This window comes from Sander lucioperca, chromosome 22 (assembly GCF_008315115.2).
Source record: "Sander lucioperca isolate FBNREF2018 chromosome 22, SLUC_FBN_1.2, whole genome shotgun sequence".
In the NCBI taxonomy this organism is placed as follows: Eukaryota; Metazoa; Chordata; class Actinopteri; order Perciformes; family Percidae; genus Sander; species Sander lucioperca.
Genome location: NC_050194.1, coordinates 18,675,907 through 18,701,576, shown reverse-complemented (window position 1 = coordinate 18,701,576; position 25,670 = coordinate 18,675,907). Strand labels below are relative to the sequence as shown.

Below are 25,670 nucleotides of genomic sequence, written 5' to 3'. Positions count from 1 at the left end.
TTAAGTGCTTATTTTAATTTATTTCTCCCTAAATAACAAGACCAAACATGCAGTTCACTATGTTTTCCCTGAAGTTAGAAATGGCAGCTTTCATAGACATTATGCAGTGTGAGGGAGGTCAAAGCATGCATACAAAGCTGTCTGAACAGAAAATATCAGGAAGTTTAGTCCCACATGGCTTGTGCAATGATACTGCCTGCTTCCATATCCTCTTATGATCCACTAGACATTCTTCTCCACGGGGGGTGATGGATGACTTAACCCAGAGCAGCGCTCTTGGCCATAGTTGACCCAGATTGAACTATGTGTGTGAAATGTTTGTTGTGAGTGTGGTTGCCAAGCGATGGAGAATGTGAGACAGAGGATTTTTCTGGGTGTTTCTGTGCCTGAGTGAGAGCGCAGCACACAAGAGGAGAGAGGTTATGTGTTGACATGCGACGACTGTGCGTGTGTACTAGTGTGCGCAGCATGACTGACAGAAGTGATCTACGACTTGGTGCCACTTCATCTGACTCTAACAGAGACACATGGTCTATCAGTGTTGTAACTCAGGGATGCGAAGACCCGTGGCTTTCTGCAGGATTAATGTCAAATGGAATAGAAACAAAAAGCTAATCCTCTCAGCTCTTGTTCTAATATACAAAGTAGCTTCATAAGGATTTCCGACCACTCAATTGAAAACAGCATTCTCGCATTGTTTCTCACAGCGCTGGGTGGCTCAGTCAAAGTTTCATCAGGATTGTAATTAAGAACAGTTTTTTTTATTTTATTGCCAACACATAGCACCCATTTCATTTTTGTTTTTAATTGAAATCATGCTATCTACCAGAGAAACAGAGCCATCTTTCCTCAATCAAAATGCTGCCTGCCTGTCTCCATAACCAATCTTTCTCATCCCCTCTCCTGTCTGTTTTCTCTTCAGCGTCACCCTGCATCACTAAAGCTCCTGATAGAAGCGGAAGGTGAGCAGCTGCTCTTGGCTCTGGAGAAAAACGAGTAAGTGTTCCCTCCATTCATACTGGGCCTTTCCTCGGAACTTAGTGCTTTCTGCAGTACAAATGGGTGACAGCCTGTATGCACTGCCCAGGGGCCACAACAGGGGCTGTAGCCAAGTTGTGTGTCACACATAACAGCCAGGCAAAGGGAAGGAGGACATCTTTCTGTCTTGCTCTGCTAGTGCGGGCATGGCAGTGCTCTCCGCGCTTTAGTCTTTTCGTGTGCTGAAACAAAGACTTGAAAGACAGGAATTCCTAAATACATCAGCCAGACATTGATGAAAACCGACATCCTCCTCCTCCTTCTTCTCCCTCTATCTTTTCATTTGATCTATTGGCATAACACATGGGAGAAGGAGGCTTTGTTTGAACACACCACACACTCCTTGCTCTGTAAATTAAGATACTGTCAACACAGTGTCAGTCAAGAGACTGGCAAGGAGGGGGAACATCATTTGATAGAGATCGGATTATCTTTATAGGTACAGTTTGACAAAGCTCTGAATCTGTTCGGAGGAATATTTGTCATCTTTGAATTTTTACACAAGGGCTGACTGAATGTGGCCTCCGAGTCGAATGTGTTGCTGAGAAGAATGGGACGTGATTGATGGAGCAATATGTTTTCCAACCAGCTCTGCTGCCACACATGAGCAACCAGAAACAAGAAGAGCTGTCTGTGTGACAGAGCGGAAAAAGAAAGAGAGAACGGATGGGTTTTTGTGTCAGAGTCAGCCATGAATCTCACTTGTTTTCCAGACTTAATATATGTAAATTCCACCTGCAGACTGTGGGACAAAGCTTTCAACACCAGCGACCGCAATTTTATGGCTTACCTACTTTGAAAATATTTTGATGGGAAATCACACTCGGTCTCTCCGTCGAATAACATTCCTGCTTTACATAGGTGGGGATTTTGCAAAGCTGACTTGCAGATTGTCAAATTTTCACCAGCCCCATTTATAGCAGGGAATTACATTCTCTTACAGTAAAAACATTTCATTTCAAAATGGGAACCAAACTATTCCCCTGTGACCAGCTACAGTGGAAAAACACCTTACATTCCCATGCATCGCCCACATGATCCTCATCCAGCATGGCTGTCATTGTTGTCCAATAGCATTAAATGTAAAGTTCACAGTTGAGCTCAAACCCCGAGCCAAAAGGAACAAACCGAAACGATGGAGAGGTGCAATCCAGATCTTTCTAATGAGCTTGAGCAGGATGGAAAGACTTTGCTCCAACAAACCTCCGTGCATTCCAAATACCAATCTGTCAGAATTTACTCTCAACACTTACAGCGAGTCTGGATAACACAGTTTAATTACTGGCAAGGGCTGAACTTTCATCATCCGTGGATTTCCACACACTTCTGTGAAAAGTCAAAATACCTCTTAAAATCAAAATAGAAGCTACTTTATGCCATGCATGTTTGACCAGACGAATCGCAAATAGGATGTGGATTTGTCGAGGATGTGTGTTGTTGAGTGAGTTTGCTCTGCGGATCAGTGCACCAGAGCCAGAACCGAACCTGCTGTGCTGACATTAAGGGAAGGTCTTTTGTCTGAGGTTGCTGGCAGATTGGCTGCATGCCGCTGATGAAATCCAGTTGTTCAAACACAGCCGGCATCAGTAGAGGAGGAAAGAAATGCTATCCAGAATTAAATGATTTGGTTTAAACTCCCGGATTTATTTTTGTTTTCTTAGGTCTTTGTTAATAAATAGCGCTGGCAACGAAACATAAGGGGTTCTGCACAGCTGAACGCGATTATTTCTGTTGTATGTAGAGTTGAACACGCTCAGTGTGTGTCTGAACTCGCATCACCCCTGCAGTGTAATAGAGAGTAGTAGAGGTCGCATGGGGTGCATAAAAAGTTCATATATATATATATATATATATATAAATACCGGTGAAAATATTATATCTTTTTGTTTTGCCTATTTGTTGCAAAAGCTAAGTCATCCTTATTTAACTCTATGCATTAAATGGCTTTACTAAAGGCCAAAGACAACTGAAAAAGCCAGTCAAACTATTTCAAACACATCTCACATTAAGTTTCTGTAATATATTGCTTTGGCTTTGTGACTGACTTACTGTGAAGGCTAGAACTTTGACATTTGAAAGTCTTATGTTTAACCTTCAGCTTGATCCCTGTTGTAACAGTGCTGGCCCAACTAAACTTATTCCTAGAAAGCCCAGTCAACAGCTTTAGAGAATTAAATTTGTCCTCAATGAACTACACTTGTAACAAAAGGTTTTTCTGCTACAATTACTTTTTATACCCGTTGTGATGTGAAACTTGAATAGTTAGCAGCAGCAAAAATCTGTCAGTTTCATTCATATTCTTACAAAGAATTCTGATATTCTCATCTTTCAAGTCATTTGACACTAGTTCCTTGCTGAGCTGTCACACACCATCAGTACATTTACACTATAACGGAGACAAATACATAAACTATTGACCTAGTACTGTATTATTTCTCCTCATGATTTTTGTGTATAGTGACAATTTGTCATATTCCTCTGTGGCATCCTCCTAGTGACAATGTCAGTGTCAATGGTAAAAGAAAAAATAAACATGTAAGGGTAACATTGTTACTGTTACCCTGTGCTTAGGTATTGCTATAATATTTCCATTCAATATCTGAGAAAATGCATGCTGTTTTGGATGTCTGCTTGTAATAAAGCACTGTTTTTTATACTCTGATGGTGAGCTGTGTAGTGTCAGTGTCACTGATGACATTTAGAAACCCTGGAACATGATGAAAACTATTGTTGATCGAACAAAGCTAGTGTGTTTGTGTGCCAATATGGAGCATTGTTTGGTGTGTCTGCTCTTTGGCGAAAGCAGGAGACATAGGCGTCAGATATTCCTACATTTCCGGACACATTTTGAAAGCAGCCTTTTGTCGGCATGGAAAGGGCACACGCTGCCTGGAGCAACATGTCAACCCTGCGAACTGGCACTGAAAATATGTCTGCTTGAAAGATCAAGGCCTCTCCATGTGGAAAGGCTGCCATTTTATGCACCTGTGTATTGCTGTATCTTCACATTCAAAAATTGCAAGTAAGAATATTGATTATGTTCTGTTATCCAATCACAGTAGATTATCAACATCAAATGAACACATTTTAGTGTGACTCAGCAATGAATGATGAAAACAAGATGTATGTTTGCATAAAAAAAGGCATTTACAAATAGATTCATAGACACTCAGACATGGAGGACATAGTTGTTTCTATCTTCAATCAATTGGAGCCTCATGGGGAATAGTCAACAAATTACCCACAAGAAAAGAGCACATGCTCTAGACAGAATTGGTTTTAGCTGCCAGTATTTTGTAAGCAATGTCTTCTTTTATCAATAGCTAGTAGTCCTCTGTACTTAGAGTTAGATAAGCATTCATGCAGGAAAACCAACAGTAAATAAAGCCCTGAAATGCATGTTGATATTAAAGCACTTCTTTAATGAGTAGTTTGATTCCACTGTTCAATGCCAGACTTATAAATCTTAAAATGTGGTGTCAGGGTGATGTCGTCAAGGATTAAGGATGAGATTCAGTCAGTCAGTTCTCTGACCATACCATAAAAATGTGGCATTTAAAGCTACCTGATTGAACCACAGGTGGATCCTGCAGACATAGTACACTCAGGTTTTCACCCAGGACATTAATTAACAGAGGTAGTAATGATGATGCTATCAACATCAAGGTACTGATGATAAAATACCAAAGTCCAGCTAGTGAAAATTAAACTTTAAATTGCCCTCAACGCAGTGTTAGTTAGATCGAGGCAGAAGTAGACCAGCAACTCCCGTGTTCTGCAAACAAATTATAAAACTGTTGTGTTTTAATTGGATTCTGGTGGTTTAAGGAGAGCATAGATGGATATAACGGTTTCAGTTCACCGTCAGAAAAGGGCGTCCTTACGGCACGGTAAAGCGGTGAAAGTATTCTAAATATAGCATACATATTGATTTTATCAGGTGGGCTTTCTTTTATGAGGCTAAAAAATGTTTTGCTGCTGCCCCTTCCTTCCATGTCGGTACTCCTGTCTGCCGCCATCTACTATAGATAAAACACTGGCTATGGATAATTACCTCATACAACCCCAAAAATACAAACTATCCCGTTAAGGTCCTTTATTTCATGTCGAGGCAAGACTCTCAAACCTACTGTATGAGAGAAACCCTGAAGCTTGTACATCTAGACCAGTGGGAAGAGTTGTTGAGCTGTGACCACTGAGTATGGAAACATTTCTGGCCAAGCTGTTCCAGCTGCTTTTGTGGCTTTGAATGCGAAGCCTCCAGGCATATCAAGATGAGTCCCAAGCTAAGCAGGCGGCATGCTCTCAATCCGTGCTTCCCTTTCTAATGAACTGCATGATCACTGAAAGGAGGCCTGGGGCTCATCAGCTGGGTGGAGGATGTTCTCGGTTGCCTGCACTGGGGGGTTCTCCCTGCTCATCATGTTGTTTAGCCTTAAGCATAAGGGGCCTGGAGGTTTGATTTTTCATCTTTTGGAGTCTGTTGTGCTGCGAGACAAACAGACAGATACATACACTTTAATCTGGCCTTTTCCCTGGACAGAGGGCAGGCAAAGGTTATGTTTCCTAAGTGAAAGGCCTGGCTGCAAACATCTTCCATCATTCTGGTGTTTGGAAGAACAATAAAATTCAGTCTGGACAGAATCCAGACACAATTTGTCCCAGTTGCGTGTTGGGTTTTAAGGATGTTATTTAACTCCATATCTCAGGCTGGACTGCTGCTGGTCGGTGACCTGTTGCTTCTCTCAATGAAGACCTCCTCGTGTCTCACTGAAAACATGAGCAGGAAACAGCCTCTCCTGGGGAGCTGGACAAACAGAAGGCTAAAGACGCCGCACAAATAAACAACGCTTTCTGGAAAAAAGACATCTCTTGTGACTTCCTTTGTAGAGTTATTGTCCACGGCTGCTGAGCCACACACAGATTGTTTAAGGAACGTCAAACGCAATGTGTGACCCATCTGTATGAAATCCTTCCTCTTGTAATCAAGCCAGGAGTGAGACAAGGGGTGTATCAAATTCTTCCCCAAGTCTGGGCCTCAGTACTTACTCAAACTAAACAGTTTAAAATGTGTTTATTACAGATTTGAATGTCTGTAAATAACTGCTTGAATACACTCTGTTCTTGACTTTACCCTCGTTCCTTAAAGGTGAATCTTTGTATTGATTGACATGATGCTTGACCAATAGAATCATGTTTAGTGGGAGTTAGTTGATTAGTATTTCATTGGAGTGCAAATGACTGGTTGACCCTAAATGGTTTCTGTGCCTAGTCTGGTTTGGAGTAATTCCAAATGGCTTTCAGTTTTAGGTATTTCTTACGTTCAGATTGAAATCAGTTTAAAGAAATCAAGTTATATACCAGTATGACAAAGTCTTAAAATATGCCAACAATACAAATAACAAGGCATTACAGACTTTTAAATCTTAGTTTTAAACTCTCAACACTTCTTATGAACCGCGAATGTGTCAGAGTCTCCAATTATCTGATTATTAACTGGATAAGAATCCAAGCTTCCTCTTTTTAATATCCCATTAAATACTTTGTTCCCATATTAACCTGCTAGCCCAGCATCCTTACATCCCATCATTGGAGCTAGAGTAACAACACATGGATAAAGAAGAGCACAGCATGAGAAAGGGGAGCTGATATGAAGATGTTTTTAAGGAAAGGGATGGCATTAAAGGCATACTATGTAACTTTTCCCTCTTCGGTCCCCCTACAGGTTGTCTCATTGGAACTACAGCTCGCGCGTCCCGCTGCTTTGTTCTCCCTACAGGTTGTCTCATTGGAACTACAGCCACGCGAGCTGTAGTTCCAATGAGACCTGTCTCCATCCACTAAAGCATTAACGCTTGAGATGCTGCGTGTGCTCTTGCTGTTATGCTCCTGTTATCACTGTCGACATGACATTATATTAGAGCCTTGCTCCTGATTATCTGATCAAGCGTGCCAAGCATTCCCGTTAAATTAGAGACGCATGGATAGTAAGATAGTGGGCGAATGAGTCATTGGCAGGTGTGTACTGCACATTACAGTGAAAGTAATTGTGGAGAGGGCACAAACAGCCTAGGACTTCGACCCACTAACCATCATCATGAACAGATATACTACCATGCAACTTGGAGATACTGCATGATTGTACCAATGCTCGTTTATTTTCTCTCTTCTGCAGACAAACATACACTCTCATCAGCAAAATTCAAATTCACACACACACACACACACACACACACACACACACACACACACACACACACACACACACACACACACACACACACACACACACACACACTCAGGATGCACAGAGGTTAACTCCAGCTTTTGTACCTTTGTTACCCTTGCTGCTGCAAGGCCATGGTACACTGTGATTCATTAGTTTCAAAGACGAGGCTTGGAAATGGGCTCATCTGTGTCCAGAGCCTGTACCTTTTTAACTTCTTCCTTCAAAAGGGATTTTTTTTGGAAGAAGCTTCCCTCTTTTGAATTCCCTTCTTAGAAGCTCCAATTATTTTCAAGCTTAGAGCAGTAATTAATAAGGTGGACTCGCCACTCCATGTTCCCAATTAATTAGGAGGCACTCTTTGTACGGTCTGTCTCTTCTTGCAGGATAAAGAAGAGTGAGATGCACATGCACGGCATCCTTTTAATGTTCTGTTTTGTGTGCGTCTGTATAAATGAGTTTTTTTTTTTTTTTAAACTCAAAGTTTCCCATCCCAACCCAACCTTCAAGCTCACCTGATGTCACTTTCTCTCTGTCTAGCTTTCTAGTCCCCCCCCCTTAATTCTTGAGTTAGAAATTAAGTAGCATTTTGTAATGCGAGACACTTTCTTTTCCAAGATTTCACTTCCTTGAAATCACATAAGAAAGCTGAAAACCGTCTGACCTCAATATAAATTTGTACCCAACAGACATACTAAGCTTTGAATAATAATTTGTGTCTGATATATTTTTTTCAATGACCATGCTAAAAATTCCTAAATTTGCATCTGTTCCTTCTCTGTCATTGAAAATCCAGAATCCATAACTATGTATTCTCATTTCAAAAGTTTAACTTCTGGACATAAAATGTCTGAAAAGTCCATTTTCAGTGCTTGTGCACTGGAGGCTTCATGTTTCCACATCACTCTTGTGTAAGTTGCAAATTGTGCCAGGATTGGCTTCCAAACTATGATGTCACAAAATCATACGTACACCCCTTAAACACTGATTTAAGGTAAGCCCAGAGAAATGTTCCCTCTTCAGCAGATAAAGTGAAAACAGCCTTCTAGTGTAAAATTCTGCACATACATCATTCTGCACGGTGAAGGTCAAACAAGTAAAGTCCCAATAATGAGGGGCACTTTAAGTATAAAACGGAAGAGAATGAAGATTGAGTATCAGACTCAATGGCTTGTTAAAAAAAAGACATTTTATGCAGTGATAGGGATCTTCCCCTCTCCACTCTAAGCCTTTTACCAGACGGACCACGGGGGTCTCAGGGCTCCAGCTGCTAGATCTATTCCTCAGCCTCTCTCCCTTCACCACAAAAAGCACAGCCAACTGAAACCTGCTGTAAGCAGCAGTTTCTCTCTGGGGGACGAGCCATCACTCACTACCTACCTTCACCAAAGAGCTTACGGACGGTCCTGCAGATAAAGATGCGCTATTTTTGTGATAGAGGTTTTTGAGGCTGGGTTTAGCAGTCTAAACATATATGAATGCATTTCATGATTTCTGTTTCAGTAATTCATCAGGTCAATACTAAATTACCAAAATAAAATCATTCTGATCATGCTTTCAATTTACGTGACAAGGGGTTTGGTGCCTTGCTCACAAGTACCCTGATGATAGCTGATAAGGAAGGAGGATGGGGTTTTGTTTCCACAGCTGGGATCCAAACTTGCCTCTTTAACCATTGCGATCAACCTGTCAGAGGCCATAGGAGCTGCAATTTACTGGGTGCTTTTACTGTATGCATGTAGTGCTCAGGATTTTAGAAACAAGTGGACTGTTTTTTGTTTCATGGAAGACATGACGACAACCAGAGAGACAGCCAGACAGCCCTCACCCTGTTGTTTTTTTTATCTTCTGTATGAGTCATCTTTTAAGAGCCCTTTCTTGCATTATTATGAACCCGTTGTGCAATATTTTGCTGTTCGCTGAACAATTACCCATTTTATTTTACCTAGAAATGCCATTCTGCCTGTGCACCTTTTAAAATTAGATTGCATTAAAAGTTATGGGGGTTTTGAAAGTAGACTAAGCCTTGAGTTTCATTTTCAGACCTTTTGTGTAACTTATTTTTAACTTTTAATAGAGCATAAAGCAAGGCTATATCCGCAAATAACTTTTATTACACAATTTCGAACGTACTCCATACAGCTGATACAGTTTAAGCACATATCATTTCCTTTATTTCCAACTCCCATTCATCTTGTGAATGTGTGAAGAAAAATTCCAGCAATTTTCTTTCTTTTTTCTTTTTAAATACTGGATATTTCTATATACGCTAAGAAGATTTGTCTTTTTAATCATAACATTGTCCTCCTACAAATAAATGAACAAACACAACATTTCACTAGTTCACTGCTTTGTTTGTAAGCATTTAGGTTTTGAAATGAAAAAGACAAATCAACTTTAATATATCGCAGCAATAATCAAACTTGGAGACTGGGAACATGTAACCATGCTGTCTTCCCCTGTCTTCCCAAATGCCTGCAATAATGCAATAGCTAGTCATCATAGATAGTATGCAGAAATGGGGGAAATAAGCAAGCAAAATAAAATAACTACCTTCTGGGGCTCATGTAATATGCATTAAACACACATATATTTGACTTGTATGCCTATAAGGATTAATACATTGTTTTCAAACTCAATAAACAGTAGCAGAAGTGTGAGACAGAATTATTTGAATATTAATTGTCCAAAATTGCCAGAAATGTGGCTTTATTAGAGGTTCTTGAGGATCTTGGACTACAAAAGTTAGTTTGCATCCGTCAGCCAAGGCTCTCTATCTTTATCTTCCTTTCCATAAGATTGTTTGTGTTTCTGTCTTGTTTCCTGGCTCACAATCTCTCCCTTTCACCTATTTAAGCAAATGTTGTCCATAAATTGTAGTGAAATCTCATTTTCTCAAGGCTTTGGGGTGCCAAAGGGAATAAACAAAAGCAGCCAAAGTTTTTGACCTCTGTGGCTGCTGACCATAAAGATAATCAGTCCAGGCTCACAGTCCTGGCTTCCATCCTCCCTCTGACAGACAGACAAATAGATCTGCTCGGAGTTACAGTGTGAGTTAAGCCGGGAGGGAATGCTCGCTCTACTTGTTCTCCATCCTGTTCTGTCCGTTCTCACAGTCCACTGACCTTCTTATGACCAACACTCCCTGCGTGTGGGGGTCACTGACTGAGAGAAGAAGCCACGCGTGGTCATCAGTCAGACGGTCAGATCTGGGCTGAAGGAAGCCTGTCTCTTTTAGCTGATCTAGGAGTTTTTGGCCCCATCTGTTGTCCTACACATGCACATACAAAGCAGTGTCCTTGTGAAAAAATGAATGCTGGATGGAAATCAAAAACAGCATCCGCTCCAGTTGACTAGCACAGCAAAAAGTTCCAGCAGCATCCAGCAGTCCCCCCCCTTCTTGCCCTAAAAGGTAGCATCTCTGCTGCTGACCTTCTTGTGTTCCTGCTTTTCACTGATTTAAAATTTCAAATCTGTACACTCTGAGTTAGAGTTCAGATGCCTCTTTCATCACTAAATTTAGCTTAGTGATAAAAGGAAATGGTGCGGAAAAAGTCAGGGACCTGGAGCATGGACTCTTCCCCTGTCTCCATGTCATGCAGAAAGCAGATGCTTTTGTTTTCCCATCCCACTTGTCATTAAGGTTATGTGTCTGAGGCCCCACAGTGCTGAGAGATGGACACACAGGGAGTAGACGGAGGCTGGGGGAGGATGTGTGATGACTGGATTCAAGGTTTCTGGTGTTTTTGCTTTGTCAGATGAGGTGTGACAGCAGACCTCCTCCTCTTCTGTCTACCTGCCTCAATGTGTCTCCCTCCTTAGGTATTTTCTTGCCGTCAGCAACTATTAATAACTCCCTGTTGGGGTATAGGACACGGCAGGGTCTCCTTTGGTTGGCCCCACGTATTCCTCCTCACTCACTCTCACCTAATCCCTCCAGCACTGGGGACAGGAGTGAGCTGCCAACAACAATAGGAGCTGCCAGGGTTTGATAAAGAGGCTGTGCTTCGGGGTGCAGGGACCCCGTGGAATTGAGGCCCGATTCCATGACACAGATGCCTTAAAATCATCAACAGAGTTTCTGAGCAAAGGGGTCACGTTCAGGTTGTAAATTCACAGAGAGTTCAGCAGGAAACTGCATTTGTTGACACACGAGCTGAGAGAAAAGCTATAAGTTGTCTTTCTTGAAAAAACAATGAGGCATATATTCAGTTGGCAGGAGTAGATCCAGTTGTCCACTGAGGGCATGTCCATGTATTTTTTCTGCCAATGGGAGTTAATGGAATAGTTCCACATTTTGGGAAATACATTTATTCGCATTTTTGACATGAGTTAGATGAGAAGATCGACTCATATCGGTCTAAAGCTGGAGCCAGCAGTCTGAAGTGTCTTGTCGTCACTGTTAGGTTTCCAGGCAACCAGAAAGTCACTGTACACAGCCAAGAAAGAGTCCCACACATAATCCCCCATAAAATCAATTTTTTTTTTACACTTCAGTGTTTTGATTAAAGAAATAAGATTTAACGTGTTAATCCGTGATCTGGTGGAGAGGTGCTGGTAGGCAGATTTTGTTACCTTTGGACAGAGCCAGGCTATAGCTGTCCCCCCCCTGTTTCCAGTCTTTATGCTAAGCTAAGATAACCAGCTGCTAGCTACTGATCCATATTGTACCTACAGATATCAGAGTGATATCGATCCTCTCATTTGACCCTCGGCAAAAAAACAAACAAGTGTTTAAGTGTATCAAGCTACTCCTTTAACATTCTACTATTACTAATATCTCGTAATGCTAAATTTGATTGGCTGATTCCAGTATTTTTAGACTGAAATACAGTATATTCATATTAGCCAATGAATTAGTATATACATGGTTCAGTAGAAACAGTATTTGCACAGAAGAGCAGTGTGGAGAGGGCTTTGAAATAGCATTCAGACCTTCATTTTAGGATATAAAATCCACCCAAAATACAACTGAATAGTTAAAGGACAATTCCGGCGCAAAACGAACCTAGGGGTTATTAACAGATGTGTACCCACTCTGTCGCTCTCTGGGACATGTTTTCATGCTAATCGAATGTGTTTGTAGCTTGAAAGAAGCTAGCACGGACCGCTGATTAGCTTACAACGCTAGTATTTGGGGCAAAGGGAAAGTAAAAAAAGGCTCAAAATATCACCAAACTTCAACGGTAGTATAATAATAATAATAATAATAATAATAATAATAAGTTTATTTGATATAGCACCTTTCACAGACACACCTTTCATAATGAGGGTCCCTAAATGTTAATCGAAGCATTGAGAACATTGTAAGTGTACAGTGAGATACGGGTTTCTGAATGTGTCCTGCCTTCAATCTCCGGGTGAGCTGTTCAAAATCGGCAGGGCTTTTTACGTCACTAGCCGAAACGAGGTGGCTAACCGTAGCATGCTAGTGCTAGCATGCTAGCTCGTTCTGAACGGCAAAACACTGCTACAACACACACTAGTTCACCATAATCTACAATCCCTATTCTAAAAAGTCCCTATTCTTATTCCACGCAAAGTTGGAAGTGTGCCCTCGTTTAGAAGAAGTCTCCCGGCTAATCCTGCCTTGTACTACTGAAGTTGTATAAACAAACAGCTAGCTAGATGATGTGATCTTACCTAGCTATTGTGCATGTGCGACTGCCAACAAAGATGTTACAGCAGTGAGAGGTCTGTGTAGGTCTCTGTAGCTAAAACAGAGACCTGAACACAGGGTGAAAAGAGGAGCTGCAGAAATGTGCAGTACAACAAAAATATGTTGTTGTTTGAAAATGAAACCATGTAAACTATTCTGGTACAAAATACAATTATGAACCTGAAAATAAGCATAATATGGCCACTTTAATGAAAGCTGGTAGAGATTTATGAATGCTGAGCGGTTGGGAAACGTATCGTATTGCTTAATAAATTGGACATTTAGTTCCGTGTCTTAGTACACGCCACACCTGCACGTTACGCTAAAGTCAATTTCTCTTTAAATAATTTGTTTTTTTTTGGTTCTGGCAATCTTGTAACATTCTTCTGTCAATCAAAAGGGTCAGGGTGCACAACCAAGCCCACCTTATACATAAAAAGCAGACTTACCAGAAAGAGGGAGGACATCTCCCTCACTGACATAATCAGAGGGGTGAAAGACATAAAGGGAGGGAGAGTAAATTAGTATTCAGCCCTTAATTGTTTGATTTCCCGGAGGGCGTGCAAGACAGGGGAGAAGGGCAGGAAGAAAGGGGGGAGGGCGTACAAGTACAGACAGACTTAATTAATTGAATTGCTGTTTTTTTTTGTATGTGCATTTGCCCTTGTGTAAAGAATGATAGGCTTGATTGTTTGAAGCTCCCTAGCCGCTTATTAGTTCAAGCACGAGGTTGCAATGAATATAGATGCATGAGCTTTTGGCCAGTTCTTTGCAAGCCATTTGAATTAATGGGAATGCTCAAAGCTGTTGCATTAGCATGACCCGTCCTGAAAATGACTTTGCATTCACCTCCTCCTCAGTACATCATCCAGTTCTCAGCCTTAACCCACATAATGATCTTGAAAAAAGAAAAAGAAAGGAAATGATATAGAAAACAGACCAGGAAGATGTGATGCAATTAATTGCTTTGAGGCTGCACGTAAAGCGTATTGTTTCCATTTTGAATGTATCAACAGTGAGGAATTTAGTCAATTTCCATCTGCAAGCTTTCAGTATTTCCTGATTTTGCTACAGGTTAGAAGACATGAATATCAAAATGAGGTATCTATCTCTGGGATTTCTGCCTCCACCCCAATACAATACAAGTTTGTGGTGCTTACAATATTGTAAAAAGAAGCATTGAAATATTCTTTGGTAGGAAGTAAGAAGAACATTTTGTCTCACAGTTTGTAAAATACTTTAGAAAAGCATTACGGTTCTATAATGCCCTCCTGATTTTTCAACGGTTGAAGAATGGCTGAATAAGACGTTTAGGAAATCAGGTGGGGAGTGGTGTGGTTTGCTGATAGTGTTGAAAGAAAAGAATGTATTGCATGATCTATAAGCCATGAGCCTGATGTGTGGGGAGCACAAACACAATCCTCGTTGTAGAAACAGCTTGTGCAGCGATGCCTGCATGTGTACAAGGCACACACACATGCGCCCACACGGACATGCGCATAAATCAAGCCGATCTACCAGCACATTCGACGATTCCTGCTCACAAACAGGGACACACTCTCTGTTTCTCTCTATCCCACACCCCCGCACGCTGACACACAACCAGGGCACGTTCTGAGGGAACAGAGGCACGCTCTCTGCCACAGAGGAACAGAAGCCCCGAGGGCAGATAGGAGTAGAAAGCAGGATGAAGGATCTCCCCTCCAGTGATCCACAGCACCAAAGGCGATTTGAGCACCCGGCATAATTAGTTTCAGATAACAATGTCACTGGCCCATGCCACTAAAAAAAGAAAGAAGAAAAAGAAATATCCACCTGGGACAAACTGCCAAGATTTTTCACTTTTTATTTGTTTTCTTACAATTTAGATTTAATTGTTATCACTTGTCTAATTGCGAGCATAAGACATATTTAATCCATATATTCCACTTGACCTGAAGTGGAGCATTTAGAGTTCACACTGAGCCAATCAACTGCCTTTGATGAGTCACATGGGATTACTTTCCCCTTGCCCTTGGGGATCATGATCTCATGAGCAATAAAGTGATATTAATGTATTTTTAGAAGAAAGGAAAGCGACTTGCCCTGCCGTAAATCATGAGTGAGCAGGTGATGATTTGCTGGCCTCTCATAGACACAATTTGTCACATGTGCATGCATGCATTTGGGCGACAGACACTGTGGTGTAAGCAAAACACATGAGAGCCAGATGCGACTTGATGCTACATGTCGACAAGTGACAACAGGCGCAAAAACAAAAGAGGGAACAATTATGCGGGAAAACACAAGACTCAAAGTTGCCCTTTTTCTGTAGTTATCCTGTTTGAGACTGTTTGAAGTTATGTTTTTGTGAATCTTACAACACGACCATACATAGATAGTTGTAAAACCAGACAACCAGTGAGAAGTTAAACAAATGTGGCATTTTATTAATTTTCAATTCTATTCAATTCAATTCAATTCAATTTTATTTATAGTATCAAATCATAACAAGAGATATCTCGAGACACTTTACAGATAGAGTAGGTCTAGACCAAACTCTGTACTTTACGAAGCCCCAACTATTACAGTGGTTGCCTCAAGAGCAAGCATTAGCAGTAGCTATTGCGACAGTGGCAAGGAAAAACTCCCTTTTTTTGTTAGGAAGAAACCTCGGACAGACCCAGACTCTTGGTAGGCGGTGTCTGACGGCACCAGTTGGGGGAGTGGTGAATGGTGGCAATAATAGTCATAATAAAGATAGTGAAGCAGTGATCACAATGGTAGTCATAGTAGTTCATGTCATAGTAGGACACAGCAGGGCGTTGTGGGGTGTAGTGTGGCACAGCAGCCTGGGTGGACGCGGTTGGACGCGGCAGGACGCAGTCGGACACTGCGGGGAAACGCAGAGCGTAGCAGGGTGTAGTAAGTCCATAGCGTCAGCTGCACCCAGGACCCCGGTGTAGGTGCCACCCAATTCCAAGGCGATGTTCTGGGTGAAGAAGAAGCAAAGGGACTCCGGGGAGAAAACTCCCCAGAGCTAGGTTAGTAACAGGCATTTCTGGGACTAAGATGCACACAAAAGGAGACAAGTGAAAAGAGAGAAGAGGGAGCGGCTCATTGTGTCCTTGGAAGGAGCTTCCCACAGCAGTCTAGAGTTATAATAGCATAACTAAGAGAGGCAGGCTAAAGAGAGGGGCCCTGGACCGGGCTCGTACTCTCCCCTGCCGGAACGGGCTTGTACTTCCTGCCTCCCTCTACTCTACTCTACTATGCTGCAACTCCTCACTCCCTAACTATAAGCTTTATCAAAGATGATGGTTTTCAGTTTATTCTTAAATGTGGTGACGGTGTCAGCCCCCCGAACCCAAGTTGGGAGCTGGTTCCACAGGAGAGGAGCCTGGTAGCTGAAGGCTCTGGCTCCCATTCTACTTTTAGAGACTCTAGGAACCACAAGTAGCTCTGAGTTCTGGGAGCGCAGTGCTCTAGTGGGACAATAAGGTACTAAAAGCTCTTCTATGTATGATGGTGCTTGACCATTTAATGCTTTGTAGGTCAGGAGAAGGATTTTAAATTCAATCCTGGATTTTACAGGAAGCCAATGCAGAGAAGCTAATACAGGAGAAATGTGATCTCTTTTGTTAGTTCTTGTCAGAACACGTGCTGCAGCATTCTGGATCAGCTGGAGGGTCTTGAGGGACTTATTTGAGCAGCCTGATAGTAAAGAATTACAGTAGTCCAGCCGGGAAGTTACGAATGCATGGACTAGTTTTTCAGCATCGTTTTGAGACAGGATGTTCCTGATTTTGGCAATGTTACGAAGATGGAAAAAGGCTGTTCTTGAGGTTTGTTTTAAGTGGGCGTTAAAGGATAGATCATGATCAAAAATGACTCCTAGATTTCTGACAGTAGTGCTGGAGGCCAGGGCAATACCATCTAGGGTAGCTATATATTTAGATAATGAAGTTCGGTGGTGCTTGGGTCCCAGCACAATAACTTCCGTTTTGTTTGAGTTCAACATCAGAAAATTGTGGGTCATCCAGGATTTTATATCTTTAATGCACGCTTGAAGTTTAGCTAACTGACCGCTTTCGTCTGGCTTGATTGACAGATATAATTGGGTGTCGTCTGCGTAATAAGTTTTCATTGTGCTTGTCAGACTGGAATGGCTGGACTATGTGTCACTCCATACTGAACTGTGGTGCAGCAAGAGACAAAGTGTTCCCATAATATGGTGAGTCAGCAGCATGTTTGCTTAATGTCCAATAATAATTCTTAAGCGTTTCCTGGTCTGCCCTCACTATGGTTGAAGTGTCATTAAGTTCAGCAACTGAAACTGCTAGGATAAGATTGGGGTCATGGTTACCATCCACTCTGATCTCCTGCCTGAGAGCTTTTGTGGTCATATAACAGTATCACGCCACTTCCACCTGTCTTCCACCAGCCCTCTTGATGGGAAAGCATAAGTCATTCTAAGCATGTGAAGAATCGACAAATGCCCTTCTTTTTTTGGGTGAGGACATACTTTGGATATGTATGTCTACACAACAGCACATCCCTGGTTCCTCTCTGAGCTTTCTCTCTTTCGTGGTCTGGTGATCACACTGCCTTACTTTATATACATACTCAGTCTTTTTAGCTGCATAGGTGTAGTAGTGAGGATCCAAATGTTAGGATGTCTGGGTTCTTACTGTATATGAGATACAAGTCTATTTTATTTCAACAGCAGCAGACCTTCTGGTTAGTGGACCATCTTAGGTGTACTTTTTGTACTTGTAACATTTAAGAAACTATATCTGTTGTTTGATATAAACTAACAGACCTGTGTATCTCAGTATAGTCTGCGTCATTATCTTCACACTTTATCAAAGATTAGTGTTGCACTTCTGTCCTAATTCCAATTATCTTGTCCATTGTTGGGGTGGTATTCATCATCCAGTCTCTGTAATTGGGATCCTGTGAAGTCATCAATCACACAGACATTGCACAGTGATGACACTTTATTGATTTCACGGGGCATGCCTGGGCTTAACCACATCAATCTACAGGTGACAGTCACTGCAATAATTGCGTGCCACTGCTATTAATGGCTACTGTTTGACCATCTCGCTCACCAATTAACCACCCACAGGATGCCACACAGGTGTAAAGAAGCATACTGAGGCTGTAATGTTAACTGTAAAAAAGATAAACCTCTGCTTTCTATGAAAAGCTTTAATTTTTGCATTTTCAACACACGCAAGTTTGCTCGCTACTGAATAAGGCAGCTTATACGAAGCAAGTCAAAACCGTCCGCCTTGACTCCCCCCCCCTTCCTCCCTCTTACTTGAGCAGAAATCATTGGCTGGCATGCTCTAACAGTTCAGTTCATGACATGCTTGGTGAAGACTGGGAGTTGCAATGAGCTCAGGGTAAGCAGGGGGAATTCTGCTTCTCTGCTCTACTTGGCACTGGCCTGCAACACTGCCTGATGTCAGACAGATCACAGCCAGGAAGACTGGAAGACTGGCCCTCTTCCCTTGCGCCTGGAAAAAGAATGTTACTAACACTGAGACAAGGTTTTTTTGGTTTGTGGGGGGGGGGGGGTCCATGCACATGATCCCACTTTTTCCACGCGGAGCTGGGTTCTTGCCACATAAAAGCGAAGGGACATTATTACTACCACATTGCCTCACGGGTCTCTCCATTGAAATGTAATGTACTAATTGGAGCTCCTAGATTAGCTTTTACGAGAAACGTATTTCTTTGATGATGATTTCATCTGCTCTAGATGTTTATATTTACATCTGTTATAACTTTCCCTTACAGAGCAGAGCTTACAAGTGCTAGAGAGCTACTTGCTCTCCAAAGGCCTAATGCCTAGCTTTTCATTTATCATCGTTAACTGTAGGATTTGTCCAGAAGTCCCTGATTAGATTGTCTGAGTTTAATGAGACATATCGAAGCCTTTGAATGGGAAATCGCTGCACATTGATCCAGCTTGTTCTCCAACAATAGTAATGAAGACTGTGGTGTCAATGTACGAGTCATAGCAAGTCAATTAAGGATATATTCTTCATGCACTTTTTTTAACATACTTCCATTCGCCCTAACCTTTTCTTTGCTCGATTATACTTATAGTTGGATACCTTATCAAGGGAAAAGGGAGAGTCCCGTAGAGCTTAAATTTGGAAACCCATTTGTGACTACTGACTGAAAAATGTGCTATTTTATATTCAGTCGAATAGAACAGATCCATGATGCTACAGCATGGGCAAGCTGTTTTGTAGGAAACACTGTTTTTTTCTTACAATAAAGTTTTTCTTTCTCTACTTGGCCTGTCACATAATTCAATTTTTAATTTGATTACACTTTTTAATTCAGAAAGATTTTTTCAAGTGTCTCAAGCAGTATAAACTCCTCTCCTATCCTCTATAACACTGATAATGGCCTGGGAGTGACTTTGGTTCAGTTGTCAATATTTCTGTATGCTTCAGTGTTTTGGTATTGCGGTAATCACATCACAAGTTTTCGGTACGAGAGAAAGATGTCCATTTGTGTGTCGTAATCAATAGAAAACTGATGTTACATCAGCATATAAAAGCTGTTTATGTGCTGTAAAGGACCTTTCTTTCTAGGTCATATGCAACACTCACCTACAAATGAGACCTCCTGTTTGCCGGTGATTGATTAGGCACTAACTCCAATTCATCAAGCCTGTTGCAATCAATATATCTCACAACGCAACATTTGCTTTACTGGCATAAAAGCAGAGCAGACACTAGCAATGAGGACTACATGTAAAAAAATGATCCAAATTTGTTGAGATATCACCAAAAAGATTTTTTTCAGAAATTTTCTGAGGTTAGCGTGGTTGTATTCTCTTATTTAAAATGTCCACAGCAGGGTGTGTGTTTGAATAGTAGGCCTTGACATTTATTTCTCTATGCGAATATATTCCATTTTGATAAGATATTGTGCAAATCCCGGTGTTATTTCCCTATACAAAGACGGAGAGAAAGGCTGACAATGTTAAACAGAGATACAACAGAATAAATATGATAATTGAATGCAGGAAGAACAGAAGTGGCATTTAGTTGCTGGCATTCAGGATTAGCTTGAAGTGACGTTGTCTTTTTGTCTGTGTTGTCAAATCTACTGACAGGCAAATCTGACTCTTCCCCCCAACCTAATATACTTTCTTTCAAAAAAGTTTTTCAGCCTGGAGATAGCATGGCAATACATAACTGTAATTATAGGTATTGTACCTGTCTAACAGATGTAGAGAAGTTAACAAATATTTCTCTGTCAGTTTTAAGACAAGCTAATGCAGCAGTAGCACACATCTCAGGGATATTTACCTCCTGTCGTGTCACACTTGCAGTCATTATGTGTTTTTGTGGCTTAATGATGAAAATGGTACTCCTGGATAGTGTTTTTTGTTTGCAGTGCGGATTACAACTCTGATTTGGTGGTTTATCATGTTCTATCCCATTAAAGAATAGGTTCATAATTTCCAAGTCTGTCTTTAAACAATAGCCGGCTGCACATATAAAGGTTGGAACAGGTTTTCCCTTATGTTTATATGGACCATTAAAATATTCCTTACTAATTCACTTTCAATGTAAGTGATGGGGGGACATACTTTCCTCATTAGGCACTAGGGTTAACTGCCGTTGCCAGGAAACAATCTACTGTAATCTTGGCACCCATTGCAACCTATGCTATGAAGCTACTAACCATGTGAGTTAGCAGCATAGGAACGCTAGTGACAAGCCAAGTCAGTTGCAATTCCAGTGTACTGCTGAGACAGGAATATAGGTTACCAACCAAAGAATGGTAGGGACAAACGTCTCATTTAGAACCACTGGCCTCTAATTTACTGCTGTTGGTCCATCAGTAACTAGAACAGAACAGAAAGGACCTCAGAAATAAGACAAGAGAGGCCAGTGGTTGCCATGTCTGTACGCAGGAAATTGGAGAACACTCATAGAAGTAGGAAAGAAGTAAAAGAATATTAGTTGTCTTCCACTACCATTCTGCTAACAATGCAAGAATGCCAATAATGGTGGACTAAGGTTTTTTGGTTTCATGTTGCAGACAGACTACAGTGTAGCTCCTTGGTTGCTGCAGACACATGAGTGTCCTTTATACCCACACTCTCCTAGAGTGTTGCAGGCAATCAGTGGAGCAGACACATACGCATAAACTCACCAGACTTTATTGTCTGTTGTGGGCAGATGTTGAGGTTGTGTGTGTGACCGAGAGCATAGACCTAATTAAGACTGAAGAAACACATCATTTTATTTGGCTTTCTCTCCTCTTTGGCCTCGCTTTGATCCAATGATTATTACCAGCTCTTTGGCTCAGCAGAAGAGTTGAGGGCGGGGAAGCATTGTGTCTCATGCTGACAGCTCCCAAACAAAATAACCCCCCTCCCCAGGTTGTTACAGCTGACACTCCCGGCTGGGTTGTCAGCGGTGAGGTCAGTAAGAGAATCCAGCTGCCTGCTGAGGTTTGTTCCTCTGCTGTGGATTAGCAGCACCAGCCAACCATCTGCTGGTGTCCTGTGGTGTAATACTGTACATGCACTCGCTGTATCTACAATACATGGACTCACTTATACAAATCATGAACACAAATACACATGCTCATGCTGTAATAATCAACCCAGGAGGGGTCCACATAGCTTTTTTGGATCTCAGCTCGGTTGTTGATCTATTTCTGCTGTTGATCCTCTTTCCCCCTTGCTGAGTGTCCTTCCCTCCGCCAGAGCAGCGCTTGGTGAACTCGGTAGGTGACGAGAAGGGCAGCCATCATTGTAGTATGGCTGTGATGGCTTTCTTTTTGCAGTGACAGGTCAGCACAGTTTGGCAGTTATGTGGTGCACCCAACCAAAAATCTATCTTTTGAGTGTCAAATAATAAATCACACCCCTATATATATATATATATAAAAAAGTCTACAGGTCAGGAGTCAGTCTGAAAGGTTTGTAGTTTGCTGCTTCTTGGAGGACAGCAACTGTAGTACACTTGGATTGAACCAATGGATTCCATTGGTGACCCAGAGCCACAGCACAACTGAAAAGCATCAAAATTGTGTAGCATAACTCACTTATATGCTGGATGTTCAGAATGCATAACTCACTTACATGCTGGATGTTCAGAATGCATAACTCACTTACATGCTGGATGTTCAGAATGCATAACTCATTTATATGCTGGATGTTCAGAATGAACACTTTCTCCAGAACACAAGAGTGAGACAGCCGTAAATGCTTTTCCGCTGGGGACAAAATATTGAAGGGTCATTCTTGACTGTGTTAACAGCAGCTTGACAAATACATACTCAACACAACATCCTACTTACTTGTTGTTTTCGGTCACATGATGACAACTGAACCATCTCCATGACAACTTAGCAACTCCATCATTAAATGTGGTTTAAATCTTAAATCAACAAGGAAGTGAGTGACACCTTGTGTCAAGAATATTTATATAAATTACCAGTAGGTTTTGAAATTACTGCTGATCATGTGTAGGCGTTTCTCTTTCATCACAAGGCAGAAAGAGAGCAGCACATAATGCCTCTGTTCGCATGCAGCAGAGATTCCCTGTGTTGATTTATTGTGCTTTCTAGATATAAACTGTAAATGGATCACTTGGTAACCTCAGAGAGTCACTTTATAGTGTTATTGATTCCCATCTGTAACTAAAAATGATGTCTTTACTGTTTTCCTGTCAATATAATCTCTCCATTGAAGTTTTTATCAGATCATACTTTTATGTCCATCTGCTCATTAATTGTCGCAATGTGTAAGCTTATTACTGTTCTACCATATCTCATGGAATGAGTTATGGCTTCTTCATGGTGCATGCATGTGGTGTGAAACTGGCTTAATAGAAAACGTCACAGCAGCTTTTAGTTTTTTTTTAAATCAAATGTCTTTCTTGATGCCTACAGCTTCAATTTATACTCAAGCAGTGTTACGTTTTAAATCACACTAGGCTGTTTGTCTTCTGAGTGTTTGTTGTCTTTGTTTATTCTTTCTAGGGGGCTGTTTGCAAGTAACTATACAGAAACCCATTACCTGGAAGATGGCATTGCGGTCACAGGCTCTCACAACTTCACGGTATGTTAACAACCTTTTATTTTCGGTTTCTTTATTTTCTGCTGACACAATTCTTCAGCACCCACCCATCAGCTGTTGTGAATCTCTGTGGAACCCTTCTTCTTTTCGGGTTCTGCGTCATTGTGCACTTGGTAGGGTCAGCGACGAAGTAAAGAAAAATTGATGTCGCAGTAAGACTTTTAAGCCACCTGGAATTGGGTAGTCTTGCGCATAAAGATGATTATATAGGTGAGTGGGCCCATTTTTGTTCTCTGCCAGCAGATTCATATTTGATTAAATAAAAGGTGGACAGAGGTCAGAGAAGCTTTTTATAATAGATAAACTTCAAACCATCCCACCAAATTACTTGGAACGTGGGTCTGCAAGAAAATATGAAACTAGTGAACATCTAGGTGCACTTTAGACGTCACACTGACTGTAAAATATTCAGCACCTATCATTGCATTCATGAGCCTTGTACTTGTTAAACTGAGATTGCACACTATCTTGATTACATTTGGTGAGTCTCTCAAATGACAATGTAAGTTTTTACTTATTCTGACTGAGGGTTTATATAGAGAGGTACATCATTTTTTGACCATTGCTCCAACAGGGTGAAGTGTCAGCTATTTAATTTCATAACTTACAAAATTACAAAATTTTTTGCTGTTTATGATTAATCACTTCATAAATTAAACCTCCAGAGTTGTATTTTCTCCAATCAATCAAGGTTGGGGTTTGTTTTTTTTTTGCAATTTCTTGTGATTTACTTTAAATATTTCTCATCTTCATTGGGTTTTTCTCAGCAAAATATGTTCTGCTTTCAAACACAATGGGTCTTTGAAAACAACAACAACAACATCTTTCCATGGATCCATAAATATCCCTCTATTGAAGGATTTTTATTTCGAGGTCCAGAAACAGCAAGACTATTGGGAAACTATGCGCCACATGGAACAGTTTCCGAGCCTCAAAGCTTCCACCTGCTTGCCTGAATTCAGTGATTTGATCATCTGCAGTTTGGAAAGCAATTAAATGTCTAATTTTAATTATATAGACATCCTGTGAGGTCTTTGTACAGAACGCTTGGCCTACTTATGCTGAAATCCACAAAAGAGGAGATTAAAATAATTCAATAATGGCCAGCCGACACAGTGAAATGAACAACATTTTCCACTTGAGACTGCTGTGAGACCAGAGCTGGACCATCATTGGCTGGGCTCGGCCAGCTCATCAGAATTGCTGCCATTCCAAAGCATAAAGACAATGAAGGACTTGTAGCAGGTCAGCTCAGGGTGGACTCTGAGACTCTGAGAGGCTGCAACTGAGATAGCTGGCTGCTAACATGAATGGATGGTTAGATTGATGGATTAATGGGTGTAGGGCTTCTGCAATTTGTTGTTTTTATTATATAGATAATAGATAATTAAAAAATGTCATCACAATTTCAAACATGCCCAAGATGATGCCTTCGTATTGCTTGCCATTCAAAAGAAAATGATGTAAAACAGAGGAAAGCAGAACATTTTCACATTTAAAAAACTTGAACCAGCAAACGAGATAGATGGTGATTAAAAATAAAAATACATGGACCAAAGGATCAGTGCCAATAACCTGTATGTATCCACCTGCTCAGTGTCTTACCAGCTCGGGAAATAACGGAATCTTCCGACTTCCATCCCTCCTCTCATTCCTCTCTCATGACCACAGCCAGCTCTTTATGGGAGGGTCATTTTTTTACTGGAAACGGCCAGATCTTTTGAGACTGATCTGCAGTTAATTTATTTGTCCTGCCGGCAGGGAGGAGACTGATATAGTGATCTGGGCAAGGGATCTGGAGGGTTCAGTTGTGAGTCAAAGGCAAGGTAGTGCTGGGAGTGACTTCAGCCCTCCCTCGGTTCCCTCTGTCTGTTTAACGTCCTCTCCCTTTCTCACTAAAGTCCACAATACAATAATTGAGTGCCATGTGCTGTAACAAAAGCCATCTACTGGGAATATGAATCACTAGCATAGATACGAAAGAGAACTTAGAATAATAATTACATAGTTATGATAAACAATGTAATGTTCACACCCGGGGTTGCCTCCCACAATAATCTGGGTATTAGTTGTTAATCTTTCTTATTCCAGATATGAAGGTGTAAGCACTTTCCTTTCTTTCTGCAGAAACCTTAGAAACAAAAAGTCTATTCATATCCTTTATATCGATGCATCACAGTCATGATCTCATCAAAGAAACATGAGGTGGTAGCATTAACTCAGCGCACTAAATCCAGCACTGCTCCTCCTCTCTGCACTAAGATTTCATATTTCATGTAATGGGCTGTTCTTTCTTTGCACCTTTCTACCTCACTATAATGGATAGTTCTCTTAGTACACCTCCAGATAGAGATATGGAAAGTGGCCAAACAGACGACGGCTTTGGGTCCACTTCCTGAATGTCCTCTGAATAAGATATTGTCCCTTGGGCAGTAGGTTTGGGTTCCGATAGCCAAAACCATTTTTCAACCCTGTCTCCAAAAAATTATGTTTATATGCTACGTAAGTGTTTTGTCAAATACGTTTTGGATGAAATGTAAGTGCTGCATGGATTATCTTCACTGGTAACATTTCTTTCCAGTCCAAAAGATAATAAGTGGATTCTATACTAGGTCCAGATTTGAGAAAATGCTATTGAA

At 41.2% G+C, this 25,670-nt stretch overlaps 1 protein-coding gene across 2 annotated transcripts in view; it reads left to right on the top strand.

Annotated features, from left to right (window-relative positions):
• The window catches only part of LOC116061077 (disintegrin and metalloproteinase domain-containing protein 12-like), a 70,440-nt gene that overhangs the window by 12,656 nt on the left and 32,114 nt on the right, over nucleotides 1–25,670 (top strand). For both annotated transcript variants that reach the window (XM_031314958.2, XM_035997332.1), the window contains exons 3-4: nucleotides 923–996; nucleotides 22,935–23,013. In XM_031314958.2, coding sequence (XP_031170818.1) covers nucleotides 923–996; nucleotides 22,935–23,013 — 153 coding nt within the window. The remainder of the gene's footprint in view (nucleotides 1–922; nucleotides 997–22,934; nucleotides 23,014–25,670) is intronic.